The following is a 12,483-nucleotide window of genomic DNA, read 5'->3' as shown; positions in this document are numbered from 1 at the left end:
TGGTCAGTGAGCATGTAGACAGACACCAGATGGACTGAATACAAGCAGTCAGTTCTGGTCATTGAGCATGTAGACATACACCTGATGGACTGAATACAAGCAGTCAGTTCTGGTCAGTGAGCATATAGACATACACCAGATGGACTGAATACAAGCAGTCAGTTCTGGTCATCTATAGAAGCAGTCAGTTCTGGTCATGTTCCAACACAATAATCTATGGCTATGTTACAACAGGTTTTGTACCTCATAGCATGAATTACTCTGTGTGGCGATCATTTTGTGTTTGTGTGTAATCAAATATGAATTATGTCATGATAAATAGAAGTATTGCATTCAATCTAAACATAAATTTGAAAGAAATTGCAAAGAAATGTGTGCATATTTTCCGTCAAGGTTTGTTTAACACACGTAAATGCAGTTTTATTTTAAAGAATTAGTTTTCAGTTCAATTAATGTTCCTTATTGAGTTCCAACTGTTAATACCAGTAATTGAAATATATTATTTGAATGCAGATTTAAATCTTGATTAATGAAACAAAGTAAGAAGTTGATTGTAAAACCCGCCTATCTTAAACATGATTTTTAAATTATTTGGTTTCGATCAGAATGTATTTAAGATATTTTCATTTTATTTTCAAATTCATACTACGAACCTTTTTTGAAAAAAAGCTTAAAATACAGTTGACTTGTTAATAGCACTGCATTGTTTGGTACTGTTCCATCTTTTTAAAGTTAGGATAATAACATATAACTATTTCACTTATTCACCTTAAACCTTCCCAATCTGCTGGGATTAATGGTTATCACAAACAAAGAAACCGAACACAAATCTCAGACTTTATTATTTAAATATTTCTTAGATCAAAATTTAGCTGCAGTCTTTGTTCATGGAGCTAACCAATAGGTACCTGACTGACTAGAAGTGTAAGGGCTTCATTGAAAAGCTGTTGAAAAATCACTGTTTCATGTGGGTTTTCCATATATGTTGAAATTTCAATAAGAATGGTATGATGATTGGACTGGAAAATGTTTTGGCACTAACCCATTTTTGGTAAATTACAAATTTTAGCATTGTTTTTATGCCCCTGAAGAGAGGCATATATTGATTACATCATAATTCCATCTGTCTGTCAGTTCATCCCACTGCTAGTGCAGCACATAATTCAGATAGTATTGAAGGAATTCAAATAAAATGTAATAGACAGCAAGAGATTTTGAAGGGGAAGTGCAGAGTACAAGAACGTCAACTCTGTTTCCGTAGTTTTGTCGTTTTTTCCGTTTTTATTTTTGTATGGTCTGTTTCTTGTCTTGGGCATTACACTGTAAGTATTAATGATACTCATATGTACATGTGAATGTTTGTTTGCAGCAAAACTGGTTCCGAGTGGACGGTCAGCCTGCGACCAGAGAGCACCTACTGATGGCTCTAGCTGACCTCAAGTATATCCTTATCCAGGCACGCTACAACAGGGGCCAGGAGCCGGCAGGGTATGCATCCCTGCATGGGCATGTAGTCAACATATACATGGCTTACATATATGCATATTATGTACATATGAGGCAGAATTTGAAAAACAAGTTTCGAAATATCATATTTCATTGATGCTTATTAAAATTATTATGTAATTGACAGAATGACAAGGAACACAAGAACAATCAACCAACACAAACATCAGGTCTAGAGAAACTTATTAAAAATGTGCCAATAACCAGATATACATTATCACCAATATGTTATTATTTCATTGTGATCTGAAACAAATGTGTGTGTTTGCAGGTTACGCGATGTATCTCTGGACATAGCAGAGGACCGAGTGACCCAGCAGGAGCGGGCATTCTCTGTGGAGCAGTGCCGCTGCCCTGTGGGCTACAAGGGGCTTTCCTGCGAGGACTGTGATGTGGGCTACACCCGGTCAGGGGGCGGTATCTACCTGGGGCTCTGTGTGCCCTGCACCTGTAACGGACACTCTACAGACTGCAACCCAGACGATGGCACTTGCAGGGTTAGCACACAGCCATAATACATACCTTGTACAGAATATTGTAAAGACGCGCGTTTTTGATTTGAATAAGTAGTAAGACCATTGAAGCACAAAACAAAGCAATGTGCATGTTAAAATCTTTCAAGGCGTATATGAGGGAACTTTCTATTTATGTTAATAGAAGTTGTCAACAGGACATTAAATGGGTATTTAATAACAGCTCCATGTTTCGCCCAGAGTTTTCTTTCTATGTATTTTTTGTGTCTGTATCTAAGTTCACCCAGACTTGTTTACTTTCAATATATTGTTTGTGTCTGTATCTAAGTTCACCCAGACTTGTTTACTTTCTATATATTGTTTGTGTCTGTATCTAAGTTCACCCAGACTTGTTTACTTTCAATATATTGTTTGTGTCTGTATCTAAGTTTACCCAGACTTGTTTACTTTCTATATATTGTTTGTGTCTGTATCTGAGTTCACCCAGACTTTTTTACTTTCTTTATATTGTTTGTGTCTGTACCTTAGAACTGTCAGCACAATACTGCGGGAGACCACTGTGAGCTGTGTGCTGTTGGTTACTATGGTGACGCCACCCGAGGAACACGTGCTGACTGTCAGAAATGTCCATGTCCACTGACAGAGGCTCCCAATCAGTAAGCTCTGTTAAATCTTTCTTTGTAATGTGAATAAAATAGTGTAATAATATTTCTGAATAAAACAGTGTAGTGACCACACTTTTAAGAACTTTAAGCATAAAACATGACCAATTACATCGACAAACTGATGTCTGTAGCATATTAATCACCAAGTGCACAAATGCGCCGTTATGATATTCACATATGAATAATTGTGTTACCAATAATTGTTGGTTCATGTGTTGAAACAGAAATTGACATCTGGTAGTGTAAAAGTTGTTATGAGGTTTATACAGGTTTTTATGAATTTAAATGAGATCCAGTCAATGGTATAAGTAGTTGATGATGGGTGTAGACGGGTGTGGCTTACTAAGATGTGTTTTATGAAACTCAAATAAAAAATATCTGCACACACAAAAATGTTCTAACTAGCTGCAATTTGGAATGATGTAAAAATAACCAACAGGTTCATGTTTTCAATATCTCCTATTGCGGGCATATTATATTTTTCAAATATCATGAATGAACGTTTTTAAAGATATTTGATTTTATTCTAAGCCCCCCTAAATAAACTAGATGTATGCAATGCTAACCTAGTATTCTGTATAGGCTTTAAGAGATGGTACATGGCGTTTGAATGATTTGCTTCGTTTTTTACTTTTAACACATGACAATAACAGTAACATCACTGTCGATGATGTTGGACCCTTACTTTCTGGAATAGCAGCAAAGAATGATGTTACATTTTCTAAATGATGATACATATTCCAAACAATCTTTTAATGTTGCTATCTGTTTGTTAATACATTTTAAACAGTATACCTAGTTGACAATTTATTGCAGATTCAGTCCAACATGCCAGCTGATCCGGCCAGACCTGCCTGCCCAACGAGGAGGTGTGAGATGTACAGCCTGCCCTGCAGGACATACTGGACTCAACTGTGAAACGTAACACCTCCACACACTATACTACAAACATTTGTACCATACACAGTGATAATAGGCACCAATCATTGTATAATGGCTGCAAAAGAAGACATGAATGTTGTTTTCTTAAAAATGTTCACAGTAGATAAATATTGAATTGTTATTAAATGTGTGATGACAGTGCAGATTGTTTTAATGTATGTGTTGATTGTGTTCAGGTGTGTTGCTGGGTACACAGGCAATCCCCTGAAGGTTGGAGACTACTGCAAGCAGGGTATCCTGTGTGACTGTGATCAGAGGGGCACTGTGCCCAACACAGAATGTGACCAGGCCACCAAGCAGTGCCAGTGCAAGGTAAACATTCACACTCCATTGATGTCAACCTAGTAGGGGGAGTGGAATTGGCTCATTGAAATGGAGACTTAACAATGGATTATGTGTTTATAGTAACCCATAATGCATTCAACTCTTCCCAGTATGAACAATGTCTTTATGCCTCTTACAGCCGTTTGTGCAAGGCCGTGACTGTGCCCGGTGCAGAGAGGGTCACTTCTACCTGGAGATGGACAATCCACAGGGCTGCCTGGCCTGCTTCTGCTCAGGAATCACCAATCAGTGTAGCAGCTCTAACTACTACAGAGAGGGGGTAGGTGCACTGACCTGGGGGGGGGGCAACCAGTGTAGCAGCTCTAACTACTACAGGGAGGGGGTAGGTGCACTGACCTGGGGGGGGGCGCAACCAGTGTAGCAGCTCTAACTACTACAAGGAGGGGGTAGGTGCACTGACCTGGGGGGGGGGGGGGCGCAACCAGTGAAGCAGCTCTAACTACTACAAGGAGGGGGTAGGTGCACTGACCTGGGGGGGGGGCGCAACCAGTGTAGCAGCTCTAACTACTACAGGGAGGGGGTAGGTGTACTGACCTGGGGGGGGGCGCAACCAGTGAAGCAGCTCTAACTACTACAAGGAGGGGGTAGGTGCACTGACCTGGGGGGGGGGCGCAACCAGTGTAGCAGCTCTAACTACTACAAGGAGGGGGTAGGTGCACTGACCTGGGGGGGGGGGGCGCAACCAGTGAAGCAGCTCTAACTTCTACAAGGAGGGGGTAGGTGCACTGACCTGGGGGGGGGGGCGCAACCAGTGAAGCAGCTCTAACTACTACAAGGAGGGGGTAGGTGCACTGACCTGGGGGGGGGCGCAACCAGTGAAGCAGCTCTAACTACTACAAGGAGGGGGTAGGTGTACTGACCTGGGGGGGGGGCGCAACCAGTGAAGCAGCTCTAACTACTACAAGGAGGGGGTAGGTGCACTGACCTGGGGGGGGGGGGGGCGCAACCAGTGTAGCAGCTCTAACTACTACAGGGAGGGGGTAGGTGCACTGACCTGGGGGGGGGGCGCAACCAGTGTAGCAGCTCTAACTACTACAAGGAGGGGGTAGGTGCACTGACCTGGGGGGGGGGGCGCAACCAGTGAAGCAGCTCTAACTACTACAGGGAGGGGGTAGGTGTACTGACCTGGGGGGGGGGGGGCAACCAGTGTAGCAGCTCTAACTACTACAGGGAGGGGGTAGGTGCACTGACCTGGGGGGGGGCAACCAGTGTAGCAGCTCTAACTACTACAGGGAGGGGTAGGTGACCTTTGCAGGGGGGGGGGGGATGCAACAGGGAGGGGTTATGTGTACATACAGTATAATGCAGGGAGGGGTGTTGGGGTAGGCAAAATTATAGCTTTTGTGCAAATTAAAGCAATTAATTTTACCACATAACCATCTTAAATTAAAAAAAAACAAAAACAAATAAATACAATAAAAACCTAATGACAGTTTAAATCATGCTAACATATTACAACCATTGTAATACAACTTCAGAACTAGTAAAAATGTATTTATAAACTCTCCTTACTAAAAAATTGAGCTAATAATAATATATTTTTCTGTTCTACATACATCAATGTCTTTCATTGAATATCATGGCTTTCCCTAGCCCATTTAAGCGCCCAGTCCCGGGGCACTTGAAGTCTAACTTGGACAATGTGGGAAATACTACAGGGATGGGTATGGATTTTCCTGGGGTGTTTTCTTTCATTTTTAAAGTTACTTAATATAATTTAAAAACTTTTTTTGTCACAAAGGTTGTCATCTTAGCTTGTCTGGAATGCAACTTTTGGATGCAAATATTCCACAGATTTTCAAATATTTGAATATTAATTTTGTTTCCATCTCTAATTTTAGCATAAATGCTCATGTTTTTTGTAATAGTTGCGACCCCAGATAGGAGCGGATGGAACCCACAACTTTGTTCTCACCAATCGTCGACTCAACAATGTGATCAGTGATGGTTTCATTGTGGATTCCAAGCGCAACAGTGTCACATACAACCGATTTGAAGGAGTGCAGCAGGAGCGGGAAAGCCTGTTCTTCCAGCTGCCAGCCAAGTTCCGGGGAGACCGTGTCACTTCCTATGGAGGCTACCTGCGCTTCACTCTTGAGTTCTCTGCCCGTCCTGATGGCAGCATGTACCGTGATGTGGACCTGGAAATCATTGTAAGTTGGCACTGATGTACTGAGATAGTGAAGCAAGCATGCAAGCATTTAAATTCAATGGGTCTCTCTAATATCAGAAAATATATGATGTCAATATATATGTTTGTTTATTTGAATTATTTTTATCAAATATATGAGTTTGAATTGATTCCAGTAATGCCATTATCTCTGATTTTGTTCTATTCTGCTATTTTCAGAGTGCTGGCCAGTCCCTGCGTATCTACTACCTGTTTGAGCCTGCACTGGTGGCAGGCAAAACACAGACCTATGAAATACTCCTCAGAGAGGTATGGGGCAGGCTGGGTCACTTGACGGTGTCTAATACCAACATCCAATGAAGTAGTTAGAATAACATTTTCTGTGAGAATCAAATCAGATAGCATTTACGTGAGGAATATTGCCTTAATGAAGCTATAAATAATGTCTGGTTTTGTTTATAGAGCTCTTTCAATGACCTACGCACAAACACAGCTCCAACCCGTGAGACATTCATGACATTGCTCTCCAATGTGGAGGGGATACTCATCAGGGCTACATACCACCAGAAGATGGCCTCGGTAACACTGAGAGATGTCAGCATGGATACAGCTATACCAACACCAACAGGTTAGTGACCTGTATATGGTACAATCACAGTTATAGACATGATTTATTTAGTTATTTATTTTCAGCTATATTATACAAAAATTAACAGCTTACCACATTGTGAATTATAAATAGTGATTTAATGAAATATTAATTATAGACATTTGTGTGTATATGGTTCCTGTGTGAGATAGAGGGTCATGTTGCTACTGCAGGTCTTGGTGGCGCCCCTATGGTGGAGGACTGTCGCTGTCCCGAGGGCTACACTGGACTCTCCTGTCAGCGATGTGCAGACGGCTACCTCCGCGTCTCTGAGGGGCGCGATGGCCTGGGCCGCTGTGTGAGATGCAACTGCAACAAACATGCTAACTCCTGTGACCCTGTCTCAGGCAGATGTCTGGTAGGAAACTTCAGATATTGACTGTCATGTCAAGTACTGGAGAACAGAATATAAGCCTTAGATCACAAAATTTACCAGTAAACAGTTATGTCATGGGATTTGTGGAACAGTAAAAACTTTTATCTCGAGATTGAAGAGTTATGTTTAGAGCTGTTGACTGGACCATTCTATGATGGCACCCTTGCAGCACTGATTTTTGTGTATATTTTTATATAAATCATAAAATGAGCATCATATACTGTTCAGGCATTTTCCCAAGAAATGGTCAGCACAGCGGCAAGACAGCGTTGAATGAGGGTTGGTATGGAAGGGGGCGAGCCTCCTTAAGTGTGTCGATTCTTTAAATAATGTGTACATGTTCTAAATTGAAATCAAGACTACTTTGGAGCTATTTAAAAATCACCATTTTTATTATTTATTTATTTGAATGTATTTATCCTCAATTTATTTAATTTATATATAATAATATTAAATAACAAGCAACATAAGGAAATTAGAACGCAAACATGATTGAGCAAACAACAACAACAATACAATTACATATTTTACAAAAAGTATACAAATATACAATGTTAAGTTAAAAAGAAAACAGTTCTCCATGGATTTTTCTTGTGCCAGGATTCCACCATTCTTCCTAAGTCCACTGCCTCAATTTCTCATCCTTTTATGCTGACAATCTTCAGAGCTTTAAGGACAGCCGACTTCAGACGAGGACGATTTTCAGTCTTTTACCTTTTCATTGTGTTGAAAGCCCTGAAATGAGTTCTTTTTAATCGCTTTGATTTAAATAAAAAGAGTTATTTATAATTTAAGCAAAAAAAAGCATCTTTCGTTTGTTATTGTGTTTTGACACCCTAGTCAAGTACCCACCAGCTGTGGATATAGGGAGGAGCAGGCCAACAGATTCCAGGTTGTTGAGATGGTTAAGGCTGTTCCGTAAATGGATGGTTACTCAATGCATTGCCTAATCAGTCTTCTTTTCTGTGCTCTAAAGGCATCCTTGAACCTGTCATTTGTTAAGTGTTGCGTCAAGGGGAAATTGTAAATTTGTCCACCTGGACAATCTACACCAAATTTATTTATTCACCTGGACAATTAGAACCAGATTAATTTGTTACCCCTAAAAAATCGGCTCCCATCTTATCTTTAAGTTGCAATCGGACAATTTGCTGCTCGGGACAATTAACTTCCTTATATTGGACATTGTCCACCATACATAGTCTGTAACAATACAAAATTTTGTTTGCTTTGGGTTGGGTTAAGGTTTTTGGGGATGCAGAAACCTAGTTTATGGATGAAATGCTTTGTATTCGAGTACCACTGTGAAAACAACACGCTACAGCTACACATGTCCTCTAACCCGGTAAGCAGCAACAGCACTATGAGGAGTTCTGAGCAACCAAATTAATCAGGTACCAATTGTCTTGGCGGACAATATCCTCTGGTGGCATTGTCAAGGTTGACAAATTTACGAGGTGCCGATCGTCCCAGAATCCAGAAAAAGCAGGGTTCCGTTTGTCTGGATGTCGTTTGTCCATCGATCAAACATCTTATTTTAGCCCCTTATACACACACAGCTGATAAGCACGTGCATGTTTTGATTGGTTGTTGGCCGAATCCCGATAATATTTGGATCAGAGCATGGAAGCACTTTTGGATTTCAAGAGTCTCTGCAACATGATCGCAAAAACATGCAAAATGGATTTTGACGTCCAGGCACGCGGTGCCCCTGTGCTTAAACCACCTGGGTAAAAGCCTGACTGTTTAAAATGAATATTGTCAACATTATTAAAATTCACAGCACATGAATAACAATTTTGGCTATTTTTTTCCAAAATGTATTTATTCCAAACAAAATCTAAAATTCATGTGTTTTGAACCAAAAAAACAATACTTAGTATCTGTGTGACATTTTTTTTTAATAAAGACAAATAACTCAAGGTTTCTCCAAAATATTTTATTAATTCTAAAACATGTTTGTGAATCTAGGAATCTAGAAAAGTGTAAAACTATTGGACAGAAGGAAAACAGTAAATGACAGATTATTTATAGGTATTTAGAGATTGGAATATACAGAATACTGCTAAGCGTTATATACAGAAACTCATGATTTTGAAGCAGTCATCTTTTAAAAATATTTACTGGTCAACAATTTTCATTTTAAATCAATTAAAAAAAATGAATAAATGCAAACAAATGCAGTTAAAAACTTCAGCAAAAATTAAGCATTATCATTTTTACAATATGTTTAGTAATAATATGTGTTGCTGACAATTTACTTTCGCACTTTCGCAATGGTTGTTTGGTTCACAGAATTGCCAACACAACACAGAAGGTGACAGATGTGACCGCTGTGCAGCTGGTTACTATGGAGACGCAACATCAGGAACACCAACAGACTGTCGCCCCTGTCCCTGCCCACTGGCGACAGCACCCAACCAGTGAGTCTGCCTCCATGATCCTTCTTTACACATACTCTCTCATTCTATTGTGAATGTGCACATAGGTATCATAACATTGGGTTTCAAGATAATATTGTTAACATTATACTGATGTGTTCTGAGCAGTGATGCAGCCTATGTGTTGTTGTTTCAGGTTTTCCCCCACATGTTTCCTGGCTGAGGACAGACAGGTGACATGTGACCGCTGTCCAGTAGGGTACACCGGCCGCCAGTGTGCACAGTAAGTCTCCAGTCTGAACTATTGTTAGTAGCACACATTTATAATATTATATACTGAAAGTACAATAGGTAGTATTAAATTCAAAAATTAACTTACAGATTAACCTTCATGTAATATTATTAGATCCATTAATGGATTAGTTATATCTCAAGATCTCTCGTAAAGTGAGTGAGTATGCCAATGTTTACAGCAGTTTGTTGGTTATGTCCCAGGTGTGCTGAAGGTTACGTGGGCACGCCCAGCCAGCCCGGGGGGTCATGTCGCCCCCAGAACCAGGACAGGCGCCCTGAGGTTGTGGTTACCCCACTCAGGCTTGATGAACCAGAGGGGTCCACTGTCATCTTCCAGGTAAGTCATGTATAATAGATACAGGCTTTCCATGGGCATGGATAGTACAAGTGAGACCCAGGAACATATTGTTTCTATATGGAACCTTAGCATCCGTGTATTTCATGCATATTATGTGTTCTTTTGTCACTCACATATGATACTCAAAATCCTTTTGGAAGGATGATCCAGAAAGAAGTAGACTTATGTTATAAAATGCAGACCTTTTATATAAAATAACATTTGCATGAATAGAAAGCAAAGTATGTTTTCTACATTTCTAAATATTACTCGTAATAACAATCCCCATATAGTTATATTAATGCTTTTTAACATAATGCCATCAACACTGTCCTGGGAACTGGAATGAACAACGTTGAGGGCATCAAATGAAAGTAATGCCTCAACGTTTTTCAGATTAATCTCCATCGCACTTTATGCATCACTGATGAAGAGGAATTAATTGCAGATAAATATTGGCATGCCAAGCAGCGTCATACTGACAAATGTTGTTTGTCACTGCTTGAAGTTCTATTAAAGAACTGAATCTACGCCCCTTGAGTTGTTGCTAAATAACATGTAAGATAGCAAAGTCAGACGGTGCTAAATAAGGGTAGTACGGGAATATGCTGTCATTTAAAACCCATCACAGTGATCTCAATTTGTTTTGTAATGGCAGTGTGGGATGGAACATTGTCCATGTGAACAATTAAGTGCTGCATGAGAACTCCAGGTTGCTTATTGGATTGAGCCTACGCACACACCATCAACTATTGTTATAAACAAACACATGGTCATATTTTCATGTCTTTTGCATAGAACAAAGCTTAGACAATTTAAATGATAATAAACAAAAGTTTACAAATGCATAAAATGCAATAAATGTATTAAACTTGTATCATAAAACACGGAATATATACATAAAAAATGTGTATACAGTACAAAGCTGTAATATATAATAATATTATAACCAATATTCATTCAATTTTCATTCATCAAAATATGCTTTGGTTATTTTGAATATAAACACTGTCACACATAGACATTATGTTAAGTTTTAAGATGAAATTAAAGTTGCTGGCTGTAGTATTCCACATTCATGGTTTTGCCCTGAGGTATACATCATGTTTGGGCATCATCCTTTGTTAATATACAATAATGATGGACATTGTCATGCCGAACTGTGTGACACACTATATGATATCTGTATGAAAAAAAGTATGGTGTTTTTTTACTGCGACGGTAGGATATTACCATGGGTTTTAGAAGGGATAGAGAATTAATTTAAGTTCACACAATTTAGGTTGACCATGACTATATTATTAAGAAAGTCCATGTATTCCCTCCCTTGTATATCCTCCAGTGCCAAGTGAGTGGTGAAGGTCCATTTAATGTGGTCTGGAGTCGACTGGACAGTCGTCAGCTCCCTGACAGGGCCACTGTAGGGCCCAGGTACTCCATGACCATTCGCAATGTGAAACTGGAGGACGCTGGCAGATACCGCTGCACCGCTACCAATCGTCATGGCAACACCAGGAGAGAGGTGGAATTGAGAGTTATTGGAGGTACAGCAGTGTTGCTTCTTCATGATCTCAATCTTAAAAGGTTACTTAAGAGCATGGCATATAATACAGTGATTAATTTGGATATGTACACAACTGACATACTATGATATTTGACGAGATAATCTGTGTTTGCTAACTATGCATGAGCAAAAGTATATAATTGTACTGATCATAAATATTTTGAATAATCTTTTAAAATCCCTTCTTATCATTCTTTGTCTGTTTTGTGGTTTAAGTGGTCCGTCGTAATCATTTTCCTTTTTGACACTAGTGGGATCAATATTAACGTCACTTGCTTAAATTAAAAAATGACTTGTCAGCACTCTTGAGGCCACATTTATTGCCATATCTTCTTGAAACTTGCCAAGAACATTTGTATTTATCATATCTCAACCAAGTTTGAAACAAGCTTGTGTGGGGTCAAAGTAAAGTCAGTATTTAATATTAAAGGAAAAGTTTATTAACCCTGCGAAAGCACATATATTGCCCAATGTTCATGAAACTTTTGGAAAACAATATCAAGTGCAAGTTCTCATGGTGTCATGACTGACACGTCAAACTTCATACAATATATTCATTCCTGCCAAAAATCAATTATCTTTTTAGAATGTCTTAAAAAATGTGTTCATGGAATTATGATAAACCAAAAACCAAAAAATAAATTACAGCCCTTTTGTTTTGTAGTATATTACATATTGGCACAAATATAAGAAATGATGACATTCAACATCATAGTATCAATTATGATTATGACAGGAGATTGAATCATATTAAAACCAAACATAAAAAACATTCAATTATATTAAGTGTATCAAGTAGGTGTCACATTAATGATATAAT

At 39.2% G+C, this 12,483-nt stretch overlaps 1 protein-coding gene across 5 annotated transcripts in view; it reads left to right on the top strand.

Annotated features, from left to right (window-relative positions):
- The window catches only part of LOC127881858 (basement membrane-specific heparan sulfate proteoglycan core protein-like), a 198,207-nt gene that overhangs the window by 128,897 nt on the left and 56,827 nt on the right, over positions 1–12,483 (top strand). For all 5 annotated transcript variants that reach the window (XM_052430022.1, XM_052430024.1, XM_052430023.1 and 2 more), the window contains 14 exons: positions 1,370–1,488; positions 1,778–2,003; positions 2,508–2,635; positions 3,461–3,565; positions 3,763–3,898; positions 4,050–4,190; positions 5,800–6,084; positions 6,282–6,371; positions 6,525–6,690; positions 6,885–7,069; positions 9,383–9,510; positions 9,665–9,751; positions 9,964–10,099; positions 11,442–11,643. In XM_052430022.1, coding sequence (XP_052285982.1) covers positions 1,370–1,488; positions 1,778–2,003; positions 2,508–2,635; positions 3,461–3,565; positions 3,763–3,898; positions 4,050–4,190; positions 5,800–6,084; positions 6,282–6,371; positions 6,525–6,690; positions 6,885–7,069; positions 9,383–9,510; positions 9,665–9,751; positions 9,964–10,099; positions 11,442–11,643 — 2,134 coding nt within the window. The remainder of the gene's footprint in view (positions 1–1,369; positions 1,489–1,777; positions 2,004–2,507; positions 2,636–3,460; positions 3,566–3,762; positions 3,899–4,049; positions 4,191–5,799; positions 6,085–6,281; positions 6,372–6,524; positions 6,691–6,884; positions 7,070–9,382; positions 9,511–9,664; positions 9,752–9,963; positions 10,100–11,441; positions 11,644–12,483) is intronic.

Source organism: Dreissena polymorpha, chromosome 5 (assembly GCF_020536995.1).
Source record: "Dreissena polymorpha isolate Duluth1 chromosome 5, UMN_Dpol_1.0, whole genome shotgun sequence".
Lineage (NCBI taxonomy): Eukaryota > Metazoa > Mollusca > Bivalvia > Myida > Dreissenidae > Dreissena > Dreissena polymorpha.
The sequence above is the reverse complement of the archived record's forward strand: the minus strand, read 5'-3'. Positions and strand labels throughout refer to the sequence as shown.